The sequence below is a fragment of the Ictalurus punctatus genome, chromosome 22 (genome assembly GCF_001660625.3).
Source record: "Ictalurus punctatus breed USDA103 chromosome 22, Coco_2.0, whole genome shotgun sequence".
In the NCBI taxonomy this organism is placed as follows: Eukaryota; Metazoa; Chordata; class Actinopteri; order Siluriformes; family Ictaluridae; genus Ictalurus; species Ictalurus punctatus.
In genome coordinates, this window is record NC_030437.2 from 17552184 (window position 1) to 17575584 (window position 23401).

At 41.6% G+C, this 23401-nt stretch overlaps 2 protein-coding genes and 1 long non-coding RNA gene across 3 annotated transcripts; 1 reads left to right on the forward strand and 2 right to left on the reverse strand.

Moving 5' to 3' along the window:
• The first annotated feature begins 4169 nt into the window (after positions 1 to 4169).
• On the forward strand, positions 4170 to 9720 carry LOC128628947 (uncharacterized). The gene is made up of 2 exons (XR_008393246.1): positions 4170 to 4263; positions 9196 to 9720. It is a non-coding gene; the product is annotated as an uncharacterized LOC128628947 (long non-coding RNA).
• Positions 8404 to 13010, reverse strand: hscb (HscB mitochondrial iron-sulfur cluster cochaperone). Its single transcript, XM_017452413.3, has 6 exons — positions 12635 to 13010; positions 11948 to 12044; positions 10492 to 10581; positions 9219 to 9363; positions 8764 to 8811; positions 8404 to 8590 (listed from the first exon to the last, which is right to left on the reverse strand). The coding sequence occupies exons 1-6, from the start codon at positions 12928 to 12930 to the stop codon at positions 8496 to 8498; spliced, it is 771 nt and encodes a 256-aa protein (XP_017307902.1). The 5' UTR covers positions 12931 to 13010; the 3' UTR covers positions 8404 to 8495.
• Positions 13011 to 13110: 100 nt separating this feature from the next.
• imp4 (IMP U3 small nucleolar ribonucleoprotein 4) lies at positions 13111 to 22220 on the reverse strand. The gene is made up of 9 exons (XM_017452411.3): positions 22111 to 22220; positions 20710 to 20818; positions 20282 to 20365; positions 19048 to 19157; positions 18800 to 18932; positions 18535 to 18689; positions 17663 to 17757; positions 15748 to 15821; positions 13111 to 15188 (listed from the first exon to the last, which is right to left on the reverse strand). The coding sequence occupies exons 1-9, from the start codon at positions 22111 to 22113 to the stop codon at positions 15076 to 15078; spliced, it is 876 nt and encodes a 291-aa protein (XP_017307900.1). The 5' UTR covers positions 22114 to 22220; the 3' UTR covers positions 13111 to 15075.
• Positions 22221 to 23401: the final 1181 nt, after the last annotated feature.

Consider the following 23401-nt stretch of genomic DNA (forward strand, 5'->3'; position numbering starts at 1 on the left):
AAAAGAGATGGATAGTAAAATAGTGACCCTTTTATTCAAAAAGAGAGCAAATTTAGATCCGTTTCATGGTCACAGGTTCAACATCAAAGCAGGAGCCGAACCACAGAGTGCAGACAAAAGGGATTTAACCCCCCAAAAAATAAAAAATAAATCCCATCACATCCATCGACTCGTCCTCATTCTCCACATTCGTGGCGCATTCTCATCCTCCGCCGTCGGTTCAAAAAGCCGAGCAGAATCAATAAAGACGAGATGACTACAAAATCCATAATCAACCATCAGTTGTAGGCAGACCGAGGATGCGTTGTCTTGGAAACAGGGACCGTCTGAAGGGCTGCGGCGATGCTGGACCAGGTGAGGCGGACATCGAGGCAGGAGCATCATTATCCTGTCAGAGGCCACGCTTCTTTTATTGTGCATTCGAAATCAAATGTTTCCAGGCTCGGGGTGTTCAGATGGATATTTCAGTGCAGGGTGGAGGCGAGAATTATGTCACGTTAAAGACATTTTTTGCTGGGGCGTACAGTAGTTAATACATTTGCATATTCGCCGGTGTTTATTGTTTCGTTTTGAACTTCCTAGTGGTTAGAGTTTCCTTCCGAAACATAATTTAGGCTCTGCAGTGGCACAATACCAACATTTTGCATGCTCTTTGGGTGGGAAGGGTGTCTCCTTCCGTACTCTTTTTTTTTTTTTTTTTTTTTTTTTTTTTTTTTATACCCCCCTCACCTGTCAATCACAGCGACACTAGAAGATCATGGGCGTTCGTGAGCGTGGAAGAAGGCAGATAGCGTTTTCCGTAGAGGGTGTTACATTGCCCTGTGGTGCAGCAGTTCAACGACATGTGATTGGCTGGCTTCACGTATCTCAGAGGGAGCACGTCGTCATCCCCGTCGTCGTCCACGTGCAATAAAGGAGAGCTGACTTGTGTGTGGGAATTATGAGGTGACCAAATTGGAAGGAAAAATCCTATAAATCAAAATGATGGGTTATGGATTTGATATCCTCTTTAAAAACGGCAAATACAGAACCGTAATTACAAAGCTCGACGTGTTTTACTCTTCTGCACTTAGTATCTGCGCTGTCGAAATGTAAACTTATTAAATACACCCCCAGAAATGAAAATACTGAATGTGATGCGTATATAATTGAAATATATGAAATTCATAGATTTTGGTCTGCGTTCAAAAGTAAAAGCCATCCTGTTGATCCTTAACAATTAAACGCAACTATATATATTATGACTAATACATTTTCAGCGTGGTGCTAAAGCACACATGCTCAAATGCTCTTCTTCTGAGTCACCTTGCCCTGGCACATGTCAATCATGCCATTTAGCCAATCTATTCTTCACTACTGTACGTCTACTTGATCCTTAATACTTTAATTAGAATCGCCGCTTTAACTGACAGCAGGTAATGAGCAACACTTCCTTGGTGATGATGGCTAACCTGGTCATCGCTCACCAAGCGTGAGACGCTGCGCAGCGCACGACACGACCGCTCGCTCCCGAAATGAATTATTAACCCGGACTCCTGAGTAATTACTAAACATAATTGCATTTCATAAGAGCAGCGTGGCCTGCACCCGAGTCCTAGCTAATAAACACATACCCCATGTGTGTTTAGCCCACGTGGCCCTGCAACATGTCTAATAACGACTAAAGCTCATCCTGAGTGAAAGATGACCCTTAACAATGTAATTAAATCCCAATATTCTGTTTAGTTAGCATGCTCTTTGGTTCCTTTAGACCCAGGGCAGGGCAACCACACGGTTTTCCAAACACCTGCACACAATATAATCGGATCGATTGGTTTCAGGAAGTTATTAGGAGGGGAAAAAAATAATAATAATTAGCAGTCTTCTTTTATAGGGCACGTGTGTTTTTTTTTTTGTTGTTGTTTGTTTTTTTTTTCAAATCTGAGTTTTTCAGTTTTTCCATTCGAAAAGGTTTTAATCGCTTTAATAATCGCTAACTGCTAAGCCAATAAAAACATCGACCCAAATGACTAGAATTTGAATAGGCCTGGTAAAATTTCATTATAAACCTGGATTTGAAATTTGATCATCGCATATTGGCAGCCCAGAATTAAAAGCAGACACGGTGTTTGTTTGTGAATTGCATAAATAACCGGCTGTATATAAGTAAGGAAATAAACAAATGAATAACTTTAGGGGCGTGCTGTTTATAGGAAAATAATCAACGACCAAGTGGTGTGAAGCGACGGAGTTACCACCTCCTAAGTGTGATTCCTCGTATTCCACAGAAATTTGCCAACGATTCAAATATTTCACTGATCATTGAACACCACATGATACTCTATATACGGTCATGATGACATTTAATGATGTGGAATATGCACAAAATGATCATTTGTGTTATAGGAGCTGTAAACAAACATAAGCAGTCGTTCCTTCATCAGCCTCTCTTGTACTAGAGACTCCTTCCAAAAAAGGCAGAATGAACGTGCCCTCACAGAAAATATCACTATATCGACAATTACACGTGTTTGTAATCTGTTTCTGTGGCGCGTTCGCCAGACAAGTCCATATTTTACCACATGTAAAAACTATAATGAACTTTCTTTTACTCTCACGCCATCCGTTGCGACCCGGAATGATGACGGGTTCCCTTCTGAGACCGGTTCCTGTCGAGGTTTCTTCTTCATATCATCGTAGGGAGTTTTTCCCTCACCACCGTCGCCACCGCCTCGCTCAATAGAGATAAATTCACACACTTAAAATCCCTGTCCTCTGTTTATATGTTTCTGTAAAGCTGCTTTGAGATTGTTAAAAGCGTTATACTAATTGAATTGAATTGAATTGAAATACAAGTCCGTCCGTCCGTCCCCACCGATTTAAATTTGTTACTATAGAAACAATAATGTATTATAATGAGTGAAACCTTGCCTTCAAAAGTACTGTCATGAGCTGCTGTTCTAGAACATTAATCAACACCTTCTGACCAATCAGAATCGAGAATTCAACATCGATGCGGTACAAATAGAAAATAATACATGGCTAGATCAGAGCCTTGTGGAATACCTTGAGACGCTTTACAACACGATGAACACACACTTATCCAGCCTGAAACAGTAGAGTAGTCTCCATGCCTGGAAGGCATGGTTTGACTCCGCCCAGGTACAGAGAGCTGGATAGGATCAGGACCGAGTCCACCCTCTGGACTTTTGGCTCTGCAGCGAGGAGTGCTTGAGCAGATTGGCAATGATTTGCCGAGTTAAATCTAATCCAACAGTTTTCAGTCAATTATCATGGTCAAAAGTGTCAAACGTAAATATTTACCAAAGCAGAAATAGATACTTCCCCAGGATTCACCAGGAAGCCCCAAAGCTTGTGACGTTGATCGATTTGTCTCACTTTTTATCGTCGTGAACCGGGTGGGATTACTGACGAACCCGGCTATCGTTCAAGTCAATGATTTTACGTGAAGCCTGAACCTCTGAAGAGTCGCATCAAAACACACGGCGTTAAAAGTTAAAGAAAGGATTCCGTGAAAATCCTAAAACCACTTTCTGAAGAGCCAGAACCCATCCCCAACCCCCCACCCCCCACCCAAAAAAAAAAAGTGTCTGAGATGAAAAGCAGTGATTTTGCAAGGGGATTTGCATCGAGAAAGAATCAATCAAAGCAAATTGAACGAAGGGCTTTAATTTTGCGAGAAAATGTGCCCTTAATACTCCGGACGGATGTGCTTCGCATCAGGAACGTAATAAGCCGACTGATCACAGAATGGCACAGAATACACTTATTATCTATCCTCCTTGTCTTCCGAGAAAAGCTTTTCATTTCCAATTCCTCGAGTCCCACAGACGTAACCACACGCTGAAGATCTTCTGTCATTTCTTTCATAACTACGTTTTGTTTTAGGGTTTTTTTTTCTTTTCTTTTCTTTTCTTTTTTCCCCCTCTCTCACTTCTTCCCTCCTACGGTTTCAAAAGAGCACCTCATCCATTGATATTCGTTCTAATCCCCGCTGATGTGCTGGCAGCTGGATGCTCTTTAATTAAAATCAGGGACCACATTCCCGGCGGGGGTGGAAAGGGGGGGAAGGGGGTTTTGCGTGCACACAGGAAGGGGTGTTTACGGTAACGTTTCCAGATGTTTCCTACTTTTTTTTTTTTTTTTTCCCCCTGTAAGCGCTACATTCTCTCTCGGCTTGTCGTCGATCGATTTCTGCGGCCTATATCTGTTTCACTTTGCAGACGCCGCTGGCCTCTGGTATCGATTCGTATTAGGGTTCAGGTGAGTAGGTGCAGCTTGCGTCGAGATCATTTCGAATCAAGCAGTGAAAATAAGGCAGGAAACGGATCTGTACAACGACCGTTTTTTTTTTTTTTTTTCTCTTTTGTCGCCGCGAAATGCCGAAAACGGTAACAGGGCGTCTTTTTAATATCGGGAAGAAATGCAAACGTTTCCCAGTTACCTGTATCGACTCGAGTAATTAGGACGCGTCCTGAGATCAAACGTGAGTACGGTTTAAAAATAAAAGCCAAAGAGAACGTGATCAGGAGCATGAATGAGATGAGATGTTTTGAACATCATAACGCTGCCTATAAAAAAAAAAAAAAAAAAAAAAAAAAAAAAAAAAAAAAAAACCACCCCTGCTGCACCTTTTTGAGAAGCATCTCGTTGCCGAATCCGTCCCCGGATCCCTCCTGCCGTCCTCATATCGCAGACTTCGGTGTGACTGAGTGTCACACTGAGACAGACACCTACAGCAGGAACATTACGCACAAAAAGCAGAGCGCGTCCTGGTTCACTCCATACGCTCATTCGATGGAGGAAGACATCTTTATATAAGAACACACCTCACACCTCAGGTGGTGGCGGTGGAGGGGAGGGGGGGGTATAACATCATCATGATCACGTCTATAGGTTTCTGAAGCAAGAGCATGATGCGTTCCCCTGCCAAGCGCCTGTTATCTCCTGCTTTGAAACTTCTCTGCTGCCAATTAAGAAGGTAGCTGTTGCTGGAGCACTGGAACGAAACGTCGTCTCCACACGCAGGCAGGAAAGCATTATCAACCGGTGGACCTATGCTAATAAACCTATAAGAGCTATTTAATAAAGTAAATGAATAAATGCACAAAAGATCCCAAAATTCGGGGGGAATTCATTCTTTTTTTTCTCTCTTTCTCTCTCTCTCTCTCCACTATCCAATCCGATCGTTTTTTGCTGGCACCTGATCTCTATCATCTCTACCTCGCATATTAAATGTTAATTAATTAATTAATTAATTAATTAATTGCGTAAGATTTGAGTCGAATTTATTCCTGGACGTGACAGATTTTTAAATAAATAAATAAATAAAGGTTCCACTCCTCAGCCTGGGTTGTAAGAGAACAGGTTTTCTGGTCCGGGGGTAGATGTTGGAAAGGCTACAGACGTGTACGTGGTGGTGATTTAGGTTGAAATTGACGTGTCAGTTGATTGCTGGGGGTTTTGTTGAAGGATGTCAAAATGAGGAGGTTGAAGGTTCCTGAACAAACGGCAGACTCGAGGGGACGCTATGGAGCGAAAGCGGTCCAGGGTGAGCGGGATTGACCCGACCGGGAGCCGAAAGTTTCCATCAGCGCCCCTGCCAATATTTCTACTGCCGCATTTTTTATTCCAGGTTTCTGTCTGTATTCATTTAGTCGGTCTGTCTCGTCTGTTTTGGTATATTTCTATCATGTTGTGAAAGACTATAAGGTTTCCTGCATGAAGCTAAAACAAACATACCCTCGTGCTCGGTGTCCTCCTGTGTGCCGTCCAAGTCAATTTCTGTTCTATGTACTGTTCTTTAAAGCTTGTTTTCTCCTGTCTCTCTCTGTCTGTCTCTCTCTCCCCTACGCTGCTGATGCTGACAGCCTCCTCTCTCTCTCTCTCTCTCTCTCTCTCTCTCTCTCTCTCTCTTCCTTACTCACTCGCTCGCACTCTCTCTCTCTCTCTCTCTCTCTCTCTCTAACTCTTCCTTACTCACTCGCTCGCACTCTCTCTCTCTCTCTCTCCCCATCTTTCTCTCTCCCTCACTCTCTCTCTCTCTCTTTCTCTCTCCCTCACTCTCACTCTCCATCTCTCTCTCCCTCTCTCGCACACACAATCCCTTTCACTCACTCACTCACTCCCCCTACGCTGCTGATGCTGACAGCCTCCTCTCTCTCTCTCTCTCTCTCTCTCTCTCTCTCTCTCTCTCTGACGCTCTCTTTCATTCACTCTCTCCCTCATGCTCTCCCTCATGCACTCTCTCTCTCTCTCTCTCTCTCTCTCTCTCACTGACGCTCTCTTTCATTCACTCTCTCTCTCATGCGCTCTCTCTCTCTCTCTCTCTCTCTCTCTCTCTCTCTCTCTCTCTCTCTCTCTCTCTAACTCAATTTCAAAGAGTCGGTAGAGCAAAGCGGTGGCTCCAGAATTGGTCAGTCACATTTACTCATCAATTTGGGAGCATGGTACACGTTTCCTGATTACAGCTTGAATAATAAATAGGCCACATGCTTCTCTCTCTCGCTGTGTGTGTGTGTGTGTGTGTGTGTGTGTGTGTCTCTTTACTGCCGTGGGTGTGCGACGTTTAATTCCCAGCCAATCTGCATGCATTAAGGAAATGGGGTCTCGCTGAAGGAAAACTCTGCTACGTGACGCAGGCGTCCTGCGGTTAATAAACAAGCAGCCGAGGCCTATTACCACAGTACAGACACAGAGCGGCGGCGCCGCCGGCTTCACGACGATCCTGTTGGGATCTCAGAGGCTTTCCTGCACCCTCCGATGTTTGTTTCTCGTCTTCTTGATTAAGAAGTAATTAAGATTTTAATTAGCGATTTCACTTCAGCGCTGTCTGACAGGGTTACACACAGAGACACAACACAAGTATGTGACACAAACAAATATAGAAGGGAATAAATCATTTAACCTGGACTCCGGATCCCCGGACTTCAATTGTGCCTTTATATAATCACATGACTTGCGTCTTACAAGGAGGGGCGGGTGAAATTAATGACGTGAAATGATGCTGCATGTAAATAAAGTCTCAGCGCGTCATTTTCAGGTGACATGGTTCCCTCTACAGTCTGACCGGGGTATTCAAACACATACGTCTCTCTCTCTCACACACACACACAAGAACTCATACACAATCATAAATCTTCGAATTGCTAAGTGGATTTCTACATAATTTCGTTTATCCTCCACCCCAAGCGACGCTCCGAACTGGTGCAATAAAACAATTTGGCTGAGGCTGTATCTAATAAGGGTGCGATGTTTTACTGTGTGTCCGGAGTAATGACACGATCGAGCAGAAACTTGCTCCAATTACGGCCTAATGAATCAGTTCACATTACGGCGTAATAAGACGCATTAATCACTGCGAGTACAGCGCGAACACTCGGGCCGAGAACCTTAAGTCGAAGGGTTACATTTGTGTGATTTTGTTTTGATTTCATTTTTTGTAACAGATAGAGATAATTATATATAAACACCCCAGTGCTATCGAATTCTCGATTCTGATTGGTCGTTAAAGTGCTAACTTCTGTATAACCGTACAGCTCGGATTGTACCTCCACCTTTAACGGCAGGTTTATATTAATGCGCTCGTTCTAATACGTTATCGTTTCTATAGCGACAGCTCATCCACAGGGACTCGTACGGTAGACGCGCCACGTAACGCGAGATTCATCGCAAAGAGAAGCGTGTAATTGTTGACGTGAAGTTTTTTTGGTTGTGTTAGGCGTCTCGAGTGTCGGTGCTTTGTAGGGTTTTCCGCCACAGAAAGTCGTCAGGACAGAGGAGTTTCCGCTTCCTGGTTTCTCGGGAAAATGACGAGCCGTGTTTGGGGTTTTTAAACTTTTTTTTTTTTTTTTTTTTTTTTTTTTAAAAAGTACTCGACTTGGCGAAATTGCAATTGTTTGTCACGTCCAGGAGTAAATTTGAATTTTTTTTTTTTTACATTTAACGTGCGAGGTAGAGATCAGGCACCGGCGAACATGATCGGATTGGATAGTGTAGAGGGGGAAAAAAAAGAATGGATTTAATCGGATCCTGCGGAGTTTATTTTGTGATCGTTGCGGCCAAATATTTTGCCACTCGAATTTGCCGAAATCGCGATCGCAAGAAATTGTTTAGGACGGTCTTTCACACTGACGTTTGTTAGTAAATGAGACCTTTTTAGCTGCACTCGTGTTCGACGCACGTGAGTTGAAGAGCGCTTTGACTGAACGCGCGCCGAGATGACGTCGCGTGACGCGTCTCGGCCCGGATCTGGGTAAAATCTGCGGTAAGTTTGAAAGATCGCAAGCTCCTCCGAACGTTAGAGGCGGAGTTAATAATTTTTTGCGATCTCACGTGGCCAGGAATATGTCTGATGATTGGATCACAGTGATGCATCGTTTCACCCCAAACGGCACGACCACAGGGATTTAAAAATACACTTTAATTGACCACATATTCAACTGTACATATTCAATGACAAAATATAACGAGTTTAAAAGTCCTTCTCCACCACCTCACAAGTTCTCCCTCAGTTTCTCCTTCACCTTCTCTTCCAGATTCGCAAAGTATTTCATTCGGGTCAGGATCTCTCTGGCTGTCTGCAGGTCCCCTGAGAAAATTACGACATGAAAATAAATCGTTTTGGGGTTTTTTTTTGTTGTTGTTGTTTTTTTTTTTTTTAAATACGAGTCAAGGGAACATGCTCCATCGCTGAAGAGCAACCTTGGCAGTGTGTACCGGTTATCAAATTTACACGAAGTGAAGAGGAAAATAGGATGATACCTTTGTTTAGCGATGCATTCATCTGTTCAGTCAGGTTTTTCAATGTCACTGGAGGAGGAAAGAGAACATGACATGTATTTACAGCATGATGGGACCCTCGCTTAAAATGAACGAAAATGGGAATGCCACAACACTATTTATTTGTTTGTTTGTTTATTTATTTGTTTATTTATTTATTTATTCGTCCTGTCAAGAAAAAATTTCAAAAGATAAAAGAGCACTCCGGGCACAAATGAATAACCAAATCGCTACGGATAGAAGCATTAAAAAATAAATAAATAAAAAGAAAATGGAAATGTAGCCTTGAGCATTTCTTTAAAGCGTGCATGAAGTCAAATAAACAAAGCCCTACGCGTGGGTGTAGAGATGTTCACCGGCTTTTCTCTTCTTTTTTTTTTTTTTTTTTTTTCTCCCTATTTATTTATTTTTAAGTCATGCTGTGTAGCGGCGCTCACCTTGCACTTCCCGGTCTACAGCGTTGACCTCGTCGAGGCTCTGAGTCTCCGCCAGCTTCTCATTGACCTCCATGATCTTTAACAGCAAGGACGGATCTGCTGTAGAGTCCGTGCCTTCCTCCAGCTCGACTCCTCGCAACTGCAGCTGCGATTAATCGTCATCATCGACACCAGTTAACGTTTTTCTACCACGGAACGACTAATACCACGGCGGCGCTGTTCAATTCTCAAATCCGGTTGGGTCGGAAAGCGCCGATTCGTTTTCTATAACGGCGGCGAACTTTATACGGATCACCGACGGGAACAGCTCGTTCAGCTCGTCGTACGGCGTCGTATAACGTCTAGGACCAATGGTAAACGGATTAACAAAGAAAACGGTATAATCGATGACATGGTGACGTTTTCTGTGAGGAGACGTTGACTCGACGTTTATGGAAGGAGTCTCCAGTGTCAGAGTGAACGTAAAGTGTTTCCGGAAGGATGACGCTGTCGGTGAGGGGGGTGGGGGCGTTTTATAAATGATTACGGGAACTAACATGTTTCGTGGACGTTCCACGATGTTAAGGGTAACAATAAATGGATAATATTTAAGTACAAGAACAACGTTCTTCTAATAAATACAAAACAGTCGTTCCGGTTGGCAAAGTGCTGTGGTGTAAGAGCAATAAAGCACTTCAGGATGTGCTGTTATGGGAAAATAATCGACGTTGTGGTCGTAACTGTAACTTCACTTCTTCACGTCGCCCGTCACTGATTCGTTGTTTTCCTCTTTCAGTATTCTGTCGCCCCCCCCCCAAAAAAAAAATACACAAGTGTGTATTTCAGCCCTGTACACACCTGTACACCCAGAGACGTTTTGCTTTAGGGTTGGTTTTACAGTCTTTGTCCAGAAAATGAACTAAAGGGCCATTATTTTGTTCCAACAATTCCAATACAAATACAAATTCCAACAATAAAAAATTCGATACAAATTCCAACAATAAAAGAAACGCCAGAACTGTGTTTCCCAGAACCCCTGGTATAATTAACACCGTTATTTTCTATGCTAGGAATGTGACAAGCTAAAGAAAGAAATAAAATAATAAATAAACATTACTGGTGGTTTTATACGATGAAGATTGTGATTGAACTCTCAAACAAACGTTTGGGGGGGGGGTATTTATTTATTTATTTTTCATCACGTTTTCTTGCCTCAATGTCACTGCAGGAAGCTACTTCAGAGTTTTCGCAAACATCTCCAAAACTTAAAAAAAAAAAAAAAAACATTTCTTACCAAATAGACGCTACGTGTAAGAGGTTTCTGTAGAGTCCTATAGGCTTTGTTTACCAAGGCTGACTGCTCTTCAGAATATTTCTGTTCTGTCTGGAACAAAAAGTCACACACACACACACACACACACACACACACACACACACACACACACACACAAAAAAAACATAAAAAATACCCAATTAATGAACGTCTCATTGTGTTCAAAAATCTGACATGCACCTGGTTAAAAATAACTCGTCAGGCAAACACGGGGTGTCGAAAGGAAATTGCGCTTCTGTAAGTTCACAAAAGGGGAAGGAGAAGAAAAAAAAAAGTAATCTAAAACTCTCACATTTTGCTCACAGCTAGTCATTCACAACGATCACACAGTTCCAGAACAATCCCAATGCACACAGCTGCTCTCGCGAATCACGCGTCCTCGGCCATGTTGATAATTGGATTCTTCTTCCTCTTTCTCAGGTGTCTCTGTGTCTGGGTAATGGCGGAGGGACCGGGAGTTAGTCAGCTCTCTCCGGAGCGAGGACGAGGACGAGGCGAGAGACGGGTGTCGGGTAGAATAACGCCAGGGAAATGAGAGAGAACGAGGAGAACCGTTTCAGCTGTCGGGGGGGGTTGTAAAACCTGTCAGAGTGTACTTTGGGGGGGGTTGTAAAACCTGTCAGAGTGTACTTTGGGGGGGGTTGTAAAACCTGTCAGAGTGTACTTTGTGGAGTAGTGGAGCTTTGTGGTCCGGAGACCTCGCGACGATTTTGTGTAAAGATTTTTGTGCGGGTGTTTACATGATCACCGGGCTGCACTCGCTGCTTTTGTAGGGGTTTTTTTCAATAGAAAACAACATTCACTGGCGAATTGGGGAACCGACACGCTTGAGAACTCCTTCGAAAGCCGTGAGCGTTTTTAGTCTTTCGGAAACGGTAGGAGGATCTTAGCTGTCCGTCAAACGAGGAGGCGGGGTAATAACAGCACGTTTGTGTCACACCACTGGGTCGGGGGTCCGATTCCCGCCTCCGTTCAAAGTTGGCATGTTCTCCACGTGCTTCGGGGGTTTCTTCCCCCAGTCCAAAGACACGCTGTAGACTGAGTGCCATTTCTAAATTGTCCATAGTGTGTGATTTTGCCTTGCGATGGGTTGGCACCATGTCCAGTGTGTCCCCCGCCTCGTGCCCCAAGTCCCCTGAGAGGCTGCAGATTCCCCACGACCATGTGTAGGATAAGCGGTACAGAAAATGGATGGATGGAAGATATTATAAATCGATTGCCTGCAGTGTGTTCTGACTTGACGGCAGTAATTCCCTAAAGCAGCAGCAGAGGACAGTGTTTCTCTTTCTCTCGCTCTCACTGTCTCTGTGTGTGTCTCTCTCTCTCTCTCTCTCTCTCTCTCTCTCTCTCTCTCTCTCACCACTTTCTCAAAAGTGAACCTTTTTTTTGTTTGCCATGTGAAAAGCTGTGAAAGTACCTGTGATTTCTGCCCGAAGTTGTCAGGATGCAGACATCTCTGCAGCTCTATGTATTTTCCCTGAAGTTTCCGAGTGTCCAAAGCGAGCGTCTGATCACTAGAGTTGAACATATATAATAATTATAATAATAAATAAATAAATAAATAGTGAAGTGAGGTGTGATTTAATTTTTTTGTCTCTCCTCTCAGCTTTTCAGTACTTAACGTGTTATGCACTGCACTGTAAAGTAATAACAGTGGCTCGGCTTGAGGCATCATGAAAATGTCCCCACTGGACATAAATATGAGCGAACGGTGAGATTTGATACGACTTCACATGAAGCGTGTATACCGCAGTACCTCCATTATTCTTTGTGTTGGTTATTGAGGGGGATCAAGAAGATTATGAGGTATGATGGACCAGGAATAACAATTCTCTGAAAACTGCTTCATGGCATAAATTCTTCAGCATGAAGTCTAAAGCTGTGGTTCATCCCCAGTCAGGTGTCTCAACTATTATTATTATTATTATTATTATTATTATTATGGTGTGTATCTCATAAACCTAGGCAAATATTATACCATGTAATTTCTTGTTTAAATCAGGGAAAAGCATGAGTTGTTTGAGTCATGTCATGTTAAGGGGTGTTTGTTTGTTTGCTTGTTTGTTTGTTTGTTTGTATATTATACGTAACATATAGAACTTACCAGTTTAAAATCTCAAAATAAGTCGCTTTGTCATTGGGAGGCTGTATGCTATTACAGGAGGAGCAGAAGAACAGCTGAGCAGATGAACCGCAACTCCAGCACTTTCTTACTGAGGAACAGGAACACAAACACCGGCTCGAGCTCAGGGTCAGGAGACATTTGACCTTTTTAAAATGTAAACAGTACTTCCTGACAAAGCGAGGCGTTTTTCCAGGACAGGAAGCCATGGCGCTGCAGATGTTCTGTAGGTTCGGGACACATCTGTGTGCCGCGCGCAACATCCGCGCGCCCTGCATGATTCTCCAAAGTCAACAACATACACGCGTTAATTACTACACGAAATGCCACCGCTTCCGGGTCGGCACTGCGCATGCGTAGTCGCGTCCGCTGAATTTTTAGATGCGGAAGCGTGTTCGTGAGACGCATTTCAAAATAAAAGCCGCTTCGTAAACAACTAAACCACACGAATACTCAAATGAGGAGTTGGAATGTTTATTATTATTTATTAATAAATAAAATATTTATTTTTTAATCGCTGATACAAAGTGTAAAAGGGATAGGTTCTTGGTAAGAAAACTAAGAAAAAACTTTCACACATTGTATTTTTATTGTAGCGCAGATCAGAGACGCATCGTGTTCAAAGAGACCGATATGAAGCGATCGGAATGAAACTGATTTCACAAAACAGTTTAGTATTTTAGGAGATTTAGAACACCGTGCTGTTGAGTTCTGGATTGTAATTGGTCAGAATCTGTTGGTTTTAATCGATGGTAGTTGTGTTTTCGGCAAGATGATGTTTTAAAATTTATGGAAGGAGTCTCCAGTTCCAGTGCTGTGTAACAGTCAGAAAGGTTTCCAAAATGGAAAAGTCTTCAAAATGGAAGACTTTGTGCTTTCTGGTTTGTCTGTGAAATTACAAACTGTGTTTGTAGTTTTATAAATTGAACTCACTGAGGGAAAAGGAGGGAGACATTGAGAGAGGGAGACAGAGAGAGAGAGAGAAGGAGACATTGAGAGAGAAGGAGACATTGAGAGAGAGAGAGAGAGAGAGAGAGAGAAGGAGACATTGAGAGAGAGAAAGAGAGAGAGAGGGAGAGAGAGAGAAGGAGACATTGAGAGAGAGAGAAGGAGACATTGAGAGAGAGAGAGAGAGAGAGAGAGAGAGAGAGAGAGAGAGAGAGAGAGAGGAGACATTGAGAGAGAGAGAGAGAAGGAGACATTGAGAGAGAGAGAGAGAGAGAGAGAGAGAGAGAGAGAGAAGGAGACATTGAGAGAGAGAGAGAGAGAGAAGGAGACATTGAGAGAGAGAGAGAGAGAGAGAGAGAGAGAAGGAGACATTGAGAGAGAGAGAGAGAGAGAGAGAGGAGACATTGAGAGAGAGAGAGAGAGAGAGAGGAGACATTGAGAGAGAGAGAGAGAGAGAGAGAGAGGAGACATTGAGAGAGAGAGAAGGAGACATTGAGAGAGAGAGAGAGAGAGAGAGACATTGAGAGAGAGAGAGAGAGAGAGAGAGAGAGAGAGAGGAGGAGACATTGAGAGAGAGAGAGAGAGAGAGAGAGAGAAGGAGACATTGAGAGAGAGAGAGAGAGAGAGAGAGAGAAGGAGACATTGAGAGAGAGAGAGAGAGAGAGAGAGAGAAGGAGACATTGAGAGAGAGAGAGAGAGGAGACATTGAGAGAGAGAGAAGGAGACATTGAGAGAGAGAGAGAGAGAGAGAGAGAGACATTGAGAGAGAGAGAGAAGGAGACATTGAGAGAGAGAGAGAGAGAGAGAGAGAGAGAAGGAGACATTGAGAGAGAGAGAGAGAGAGAAGGAGACATTGAGAGAGAGAGAGAGAGAGAAGGAGACATTGAGAGAGAGAGAGAGAGAGAGAGAGAGAGAGAGAGAGAGAGAGAGAGAGAGAGAGAGAGAGAGAAGGAGACATTGAGAGAGAGAGAGAGAGAGAGAGAGAGAGAGAGAGAGAGAGAGAGAGACTGACTGACTGACTGAGATATGTGCAGTTGTTGGAAAATAATCAACTTTCATATTAAAAAAAAAGTTTAATTCCTTATTTAAGGGACTCAATCGCTCAGCATGACTGCTACAAAGCCCTCGTTTGTGCCACACCTTGGTCACCTCTGTGTATGCCATCAAATATTTACAGGAACCTCAAAGACATGAATAAATACTGAAGTATTGAGTATCTTACACTCCATACAGGTCCTGCGATGGAAAATTATAAATCGTTTCAATGAGAGATCATCTGAAAGTCTGTACATATCTGTTTACATTCTGTCATCACAAAGCAATAAACGTCTTATCTTCTGTAATAAAAAAAAAAACAACCCCAAAATCCATACACTCTTCCCTGTACACGCAGATCTCACTGAGAATTCAGTGAAAAGCAGAGCGATAAACCCACAAAAAGGAGTCCTTTTTGCAACATCCAGAATGACGCGTGTTTACTCCACACTTAACACCTTCCTCTTTCTGGCCGTGCGCGTGTAGGAGTGATGACGCCACTCCACATCCGCCGTGCCCTCGTTCTCCAGAGTGCCCAGCTTGATCATGTACACTGCGGGCGAGACGGAAAAGACAAACCCACGGACGTTATTGCTATTTGTCTCTGTTTAGTATCCGGAATAATCATCTCTACCTTCCTACTTTTAATAAGAAGAGTTCCACGTAGGCAACGAAGTAATGCTCTGTTCACCTTATTTAGTGCACATTTGTTGACATGCAAACATATAACATCTGGGAAGGCAGTCATGTGACCTAATAAATCATGTTAGGTCACTTTTTATATATCTATTTTATAAGGACTATTGATTAAACACAAGTCTGGTGAGTTTATATCCCTGAATTGTTGTCAATCTAATACCAAAAAAATATGTTGTATCAAATAGATTAACTTGTGAGATCATTCAAAAAGAGAATTTTATGAAAGTGGTCTTAGTTGGTTTTGGTTTGCATTGGCTTAGCATGAAATATATGCCCTTTTTTTAAAAAATAAATAAATAAATAAATAAATAAAGTACAAATCAATTTAAAAAATGACCACTACAAGATGAATGACAGAAATCGTTCGCTGTACTAAATAACGTCAACCCGTGGCTAATTAACGAGTCACTCACGTTTCATTTCAAACCGGGGTCCAACTTCAGTCAACTCCACGTTCTTGTGGTCCGTTTTCTTGTAAACGTGGTGCCTGTAACGCACAGAACAATAGACATGCGCTTCTCGTTGAAAGAGTCATGTTGAGGCGGGTGGGAAAAAAAATCTACAGCTATAAAAAGAAACATAGCTGCGAGCAGCGTTTAGGGGGGCCAAGCACTCAGTGATATAGAAGCCATTAGCACTTGTTCCCAATAAGATATAGTAAAGCTGGGGGCGAAACGTCAAGCCATTGCAAAGATACTGTCTCACTTCCTGTTCTCAGTAACCCTCCCAAGCTGAAAATAAACTCAGTTGTTTTGTCATCGCACTCTTAAACATGTCTATCAAGATTGGTTTCGATATCTCGAAGCGATGCTGAGAAATGGCCGTAATCTTTGTTAGGCGACTTTGCCGACAAATTCCTATAAACTGAAAAATACCTGTAAGATCCGTGAGGTCAGTGACGTGCTGCACCTTGACGTTGAGCTATTTAAAATTTGAGGAGTTACACAATGTGAACTATACTGCCACCTAGAGGTGAATTTAGACACAACTTTTTAGAGGTCCCTTGGACTGGTCTTTTACTGTTACAGGCGTGGTTCAAATCCAGCACGGCGCTGCCGAGATACGCCCACGCTTCATCTTATGGACAAACTGTCCCACATTTCAAAAATCCAAAGACAAACAAGTTTTGTTCCGGTTGGCCTCACGTCGCCGGGATCCGCATTTAATGAGAATTGAACAAACTTTGTGGAAGAAGATCCGAAATGGCAGAAATTTACATCATGGTGTAACACTGAACTCAGCATTACCAAAAGAATGAGAGGAAATCGGATTCATGTTTCTATGATATATTATTGCAAACGTATGTCCAAAGTTTCAATGTAGGTGGCTGAAGGGAATTCTCTTATCATGTACTCTCTTATATTATGAACTGCTATTAAGACACCTTAGATACGGGGAATACTGGGTTATAGTCTCTGTTTGTGTGTCTCTGTGCTTTCAAATACCTATGATGAATGTATTCACTTAATTACCCTTTTCAATAAGCTGCTCAACTGCCTTCCTTTATTATAGCTGACTCATGTATTTTCTATACCTTGAAAAGACTTATTTTTGTGGCTTATTTTTCTGTGCTGTGTGCTTTGTCTAGCACCTGCACACGCAGAAACCCGCCCACGCAGTGCTTTTATCTATGTGTATAAATACTCCTGTTCTAGACGACATAAACTGGAAGTCTCTGTGAACAGTATATGTGTCAGTGTATGTGTTCATTTAGACTCTCCAGGTGCCTGAACACTCTGCGGTCAACCCCACTTTCTAGCTCATAGCAGCACAGAACTAAGAGTTAAAAGACATACGAGGCTGAAAGGCTGACGGAGGACTGAAGGACATAATCTGAGATTCCTTGTCTTTAACAGTGGCGCTAGAGTGCTTGTGGGGAATACACCAGAACTGCTGTTCAGGGAGCTGAGACGGTCCTTTTCAATTTCATAAAAAGTGTACAAATTGTTCTATAGGCTGCCATAGACTCCCATTGTGGAAACAAAATACTACTGCTGCTACTACTACTACTACTACTAAATAATAATAATAATAATAATAATAATAATAATAATAATAAGACAACAAAAACATACAATTCCAATAACGGTGCCCACGCAGCTTTTGTGGCTGTCCAATCAATAATAATAAAACATACAATTCAAAGAGTATGCAGCTTTGGTGCTTGGCCCCCTAATAATAAGAAAACATGAAACAGGGTACCTACAGTGCTTGGCCCCAAATAACAGATTGATTGAAATTCCGCAGGCTGTAATCACACCTATACGGACGAACACTACACCATATGAACACAAAATGACCCAATAGTAAAAGCCTGAAGCTAGTCACCTGAAAGAGATGAAATCATCTTGATTGGCAAATGTAATAACACGTCTGCTGTCCTCTTTGGGAACAGGAAACAGGTATTTGAGGATGTTGGAAACCTGTAAGGGAAAACAAACAAACAAACAAACAAATAAATAAATCACCATGAGCTTCAAACATGCAGCCACTCAAACCATATATATATATATATATATATATATATATATATATATATATATATATATATATTATATTATATTATATTATATTATATATATATATATATATATATATATATATATATATATATTATATTATATTATATATATATATATATATATATATATATATATTATATTATATTATATTATATATATATATATATATATATATTATATTATATTATATTATATTATATATATATATATATATATATATATATATATATATATATATATATATATATATAGCATCACAAATATTCTATAATAAACTCCCTGGACAGAAAATACGATGCATCCACGTCCGAGACGAAGCAAACCGAAACGTCCGGATGTCAAACCTTTAGTTTATCACATTGTTTCTATAGCAACCATTTACACAGGAACCTGTATACAGGCTATTCTACATAAATGGATTTTAAAAAATATATTTAAAAAAACGTATAATCGTTGATACAGTACGGTTTGTTTTCTGTCACGAGAATGTTTATTTAGCGTTTCTGGAAGGAGTCTCCAGTGTCGGCGCTTCCGAACAGTCACGGGATGGAGAAGTTTGAGCTTTACGGTTTCTCAGGAACATGACGAGTTGCATGTTTTGTTCAATCGGGTGTATCAGACTGTTTAAAATAAACAATGAGGGTTTGCTTCGTTTCGTTCGTTCGTTCGTCGACTCACGCGTCTGCCGAGGCGAGAGCTGAAGTTGTGAAAGATGAGGTGAGGGAAGGCCTCGGACATGGTGCCGATGTCTGGGACGTCGTGTCTCATCACCACGTTGTACAGAGTGAAATACGCCGTCGGTCCGAAAGGCAAGTGGCACACGATCAATCCGTCTAATGACACGAAAGGCACACTTGTGTTCAGAGAGGGCGGAATGTGCAAGCAAATAAGATCACATGCGTTCGTCGTTTTTTATATATTTATACACACGTATATATCGTACCCGGCTGTCCTCTGGTCTCATGTATTATCACCAGATCCGTCACGTTATTGGCCTTGCATGCATGCACTAGCGTGTCAACTTCATGGTTTCCTCTGTTCATGCGCTGGGCCCCTGGGAATATCAGCTTCACTTCCTGTGGTTAACAAGCACTGACACTTAAACATCGGATGTGTGGTTAACCTAAGGTTTTTACATGAGGTATGAGAAGGTGTCATTTAAGCACACTGACAAATAAAAATAATAATAACCTTGGCAAACATTTTGAGTCTGGAGCTCGGGTCTCTGGAAGTCGTCACCATGATTTTCGGGTCTTCCACTCCGGCCCACTTGTACTCGTCGTCCATATGCGAGCTGACGCCTGGGATGAACGCACACACAGGGATCAGTTCGGTCAGTTTAGGATCGGGGTGGCGAGAATAATCCTACATGCACCACGTGTCTCTCTTCTGCACTGATAGCTAAACATCAGCATCAGACTTACACTGCATTAAATGGGGAGGGGGAGGTGGGGGGGCTGGTGTTTTTCCGCTATACATATACATGCTACGATAACGCTTTAAAAGCCACAGAAGGTCGTACTAGGGGGAAGAACTCTTCATGTAGACGCATAAAGAAGCGTCTTACCACGGCATCGTTCTCAAAATTCCCCCCGCTCTATCGCGACACGCATCATATCCTTATAAAAATCATGTTACAGGAATCATTTCAATATTAAGATTTGCCTGACGCTCGGAGATCTCTTCGATGTCGCTTTTAAAACCCGGATACAATCTTCTCGTTTTTTTTTTTTCTTTGCATACAATGAACTGACCTCGTTTAACAGCTCGGAGTGTGTAGAACCGACCGAGAACGCGCAACGGTGTAAAAACCGCAAACGCTTGAATGTGCGCCGCTGAAAATGTTCACGATTAAAAACGCGGGAGTGCGAAAATGTGTATACGAGTCAAAGCGCGTGAAATTTACAATAAGAACATGTATCGAACTAAAATTCTCGCACACTGACGTTCATTTGTTCGCGATAGATTTCTCTTTCACTCAGGCCACCATTTTTATTTGAATATTTATTTATTTGTACAACAGATTCAGAAGTATCTGGAATATCTTTTGTCTTATAAGTATCTAGGAACTGGCATTAAACTACCCTTACGTTAACCTTTAACACTCGGTATAATATGTTCATCTTTTTTTTTTCCATAAAAATGGAATAAGGGTAAGGGTTAAAATTAAGAATAAGGGTTAAACAGTGCTGTACTGTATGACAGTAGACCAAATGAATTATTCAGCTAAACGCTCATATGAACTACGATCTTTCGGCGAATTTCGGAACGATACCGTTCCAGGACTTGCAAACCGTTCCACGTTTTTATCCGATCGACGTAAACGAACCTTAACCAGCGCGTTCTTTCACGAGTCTGTCGCATTGAAACGGTGAAGCTCGGTGAACCGCGTTTCAATCGGCAGGAACGGCTATAAAAGATTTACCATCTCCGCCCTCGTCGTCAAACTCCAGTTGCTTCTGCAGATCCAAGGCCTGTTTGCGGATCTCGGTAGGTATCAGACGATTATCTGTCGGGGAGAACAAAAGCGAGAGCATTGCTTACATTAAACTTTTCAATTCAAGCTCGATATCGCAAAATATTTCATATAGAAAAGGTTAAAAGAGGTTAAAGAAGATTTAATTGGCGGGGGGGGATACACAAGCATCGATGAACCAACAAGAAATCAACTGAACTCAAGTGGAAACTCGTTTAAAAGATTACACCGTATTATAGTCGTTTATGAGATATCGTCTGGATATAAATGGAGTTAAATAGCAGCCGATGTAAAAATAAATCAAATTTAAAAGGCCCGAACATACACGCCTGATTTTAGTTTTAGGGAACATGAGCGCGTAAGTAAATCTGACTCACCATCTAATGCAGATTTGAGTTTCTGTTTCTTCTCCTCTATGGAGCGCAGTCTGTCCTCCTGGGCCTTCCTGTACAGGTACTCCTTCCTGAGACGAACCTCACGCCGCAACTGGAAAAGAACACACAGCGCAGGAACGACGTTAGCTAAATAACACCGTTTCTTCAAACTTCTGCTACCTGATGTCTGTGAACATGTTAGGTTTCTGCCCGTCATCTGCAATCTGTACGAACGTATCATGATGTGTCGAGTTATTTCTATGATAGACTATATACTGTATATGGATCACAATGGATCTGGATTTTCCTAACAAACCGCAAGAAGAGAGAGCGGGAGAGGGAGAAGAGGAAAAAAAAAGTAGTGCTGCAATGCTGCATCCATGAAAATGGTTTTATTTAGTGGCTACGAAAAAAATAAACAAACACTGAAAATGGTGGAAAGGTTTTTATAAATCTACTGTTGGCTACATGCACAAAGACAAGCCCCCAAGGGCGGGACAAACGCGCTCCAGGGATTTTAATTGGACGAACACAAGACTAGTACAGGTTGAGTCATCAGAAAATTGTTATTGGTTTCCCAGAACTGACAGCTTGTGAAATAAAAAAAGAGAATATCTCTAAAACTATTTTCCCCTAGATATACAGTCATATTAGCATCCATAACACTAAGAGAAATGTATCAAAACAATACAAACCATCACAGAAATTCTAATGGTTTCCACTACAAATACCATTACAAACCATCAGCTAACCATTAATACCATTACTGGCAATGTGGCATGTTATGTCTCATGGTATCCCTAATAGAAGGCAATAAATTACCAGCAGAGACCTACAGGGACCATTACAGTTTCCATTAAAAGCATTACAATTCCCATTATAACTATTAAAACCAATACAATTCCCATTATAACCATTAAAACCATTACAAATACTATAAGGATTTTTTTTTCAGCAGGGGCAGCTATGCTAGCTAAGAAAAATGTTATCGGACGCTGTTAGCCAGCTCATTTATTAATATAAATCTATATATTTTGCATTACAATAGTTTTCCCCCTTTTCCTGTAGCTATAAAAACAAACATTTAAACAGTATAAGACTATTAATGCGTGTTACAGTAAGTACATGCAGTGGAGCGAACTAGCTTTAAAACCAAAGCCCGCATCCCAAATACCTCCCCATCGGTCACATTAGTGCACTAGAAAGGCTGCAGGATCCGCAATTCCGCCCCCTATGTAGTGCGCGAGTACGCGCACTAGAGAGCTATTCGGGATTCAGCCCAACGTAATGTTCGAAATGAATCGCTAACGGCTATTTAATTCATAATTAACAGAGAAACCGTTTAACTTGTTAATGAAACAGTGTGAACGTCGGGTAAACGTTTAAATCTAAATCGTTTCTCACCATTTCGTAACTATTTTCTTCAGCTCGTTCACACGTGCCGCGTCGATGACAACACTAACCGAGCGACCAACCAGTAACGCTTCTTCCTATTGGACAATGGAATAAGCCAATCAGACAGCGGAGTGACGTCAAGTTCAGACTGACAGTCAACTAACCGTGTAATTAAGCTAATTGTTTTTTTGTTTTGTTTTTTCAAGATTAAAAAAAAAAATCATGTGATTATCATTCAGTTCATATTAACGAATATTTACTTCAGCCTCTGTGCTCTCTGGTTAAAATAATAAATAAATAAATAAATAAGTAAATAAACATTTTTTCTTTCAAGGAAATGTTTGAAAATCATTTCCAAGCAATTTTCCAGCATTTTTGCACTCATGTAGCTGTGGTCATCTACATATATCAGGACCGTCGCATTAATCAGTGTCAGAATATTATGGTAAAGCGACACAGCTGTGACCATCCATCCATCGAACGTACCGCGTATCCTACACAGGGTCCCGGGGCGCCTGGAGCCTGTCCCAGGGAACTCTGTACACAAGGCAGGGGACACCCTGTACGGGGTGCCGATACAGTACATCGCAGGGCACAATCACACACTCATTCACATACTACAGACAGTTTGGAAATGCCAATCAAAAAGTGAACAACGTATGTCTTTGGACTGGGGGAGGAAACCGGAGGACCTGGAGAAAACCCCTGAGAGTCCCAGTTCATCCCAAAAGGTGTTCGGCGGGTTTGATTTCAGAGCTCTGTGCAGGACACTCGAGTTCTTCTATCTTCTTCCAACCTTCACACACCACGTCTTCATGCACAGCGGCATCGTCATGCTGGGACAGGGTTAGGGGCACATTAGTTCCAGCGAAGGGAAATTGTAACGCTACAGCACACATACAAAGACTTTCTATATAATCGTGTGCTTTAAACTTTGGGCAAGCAGTGTGATGGTCACGTGTCCACATACTTTTGGCCATGTAGTGCAAAAGTGAGTAAATCGTCACATACCGGAAGAAATGACAAGAAAGCTTAGCAAGTTCTTTTTATATATATATATATATATATATATATATATATATATATCTATATATATATATATATATATATATATATATATATATATATATATATCTATATATATATATATATATATATATATATATCTATATATATATATATATATCTATATCAACTAGAGACAACCTCGACTATTACTTGATTGTTTTTAAACCAATCTAAGATTACTAAGACTACTTCTAGATATTTTTTTTTGTCTTGTTTGAACTCATTTTAAGTT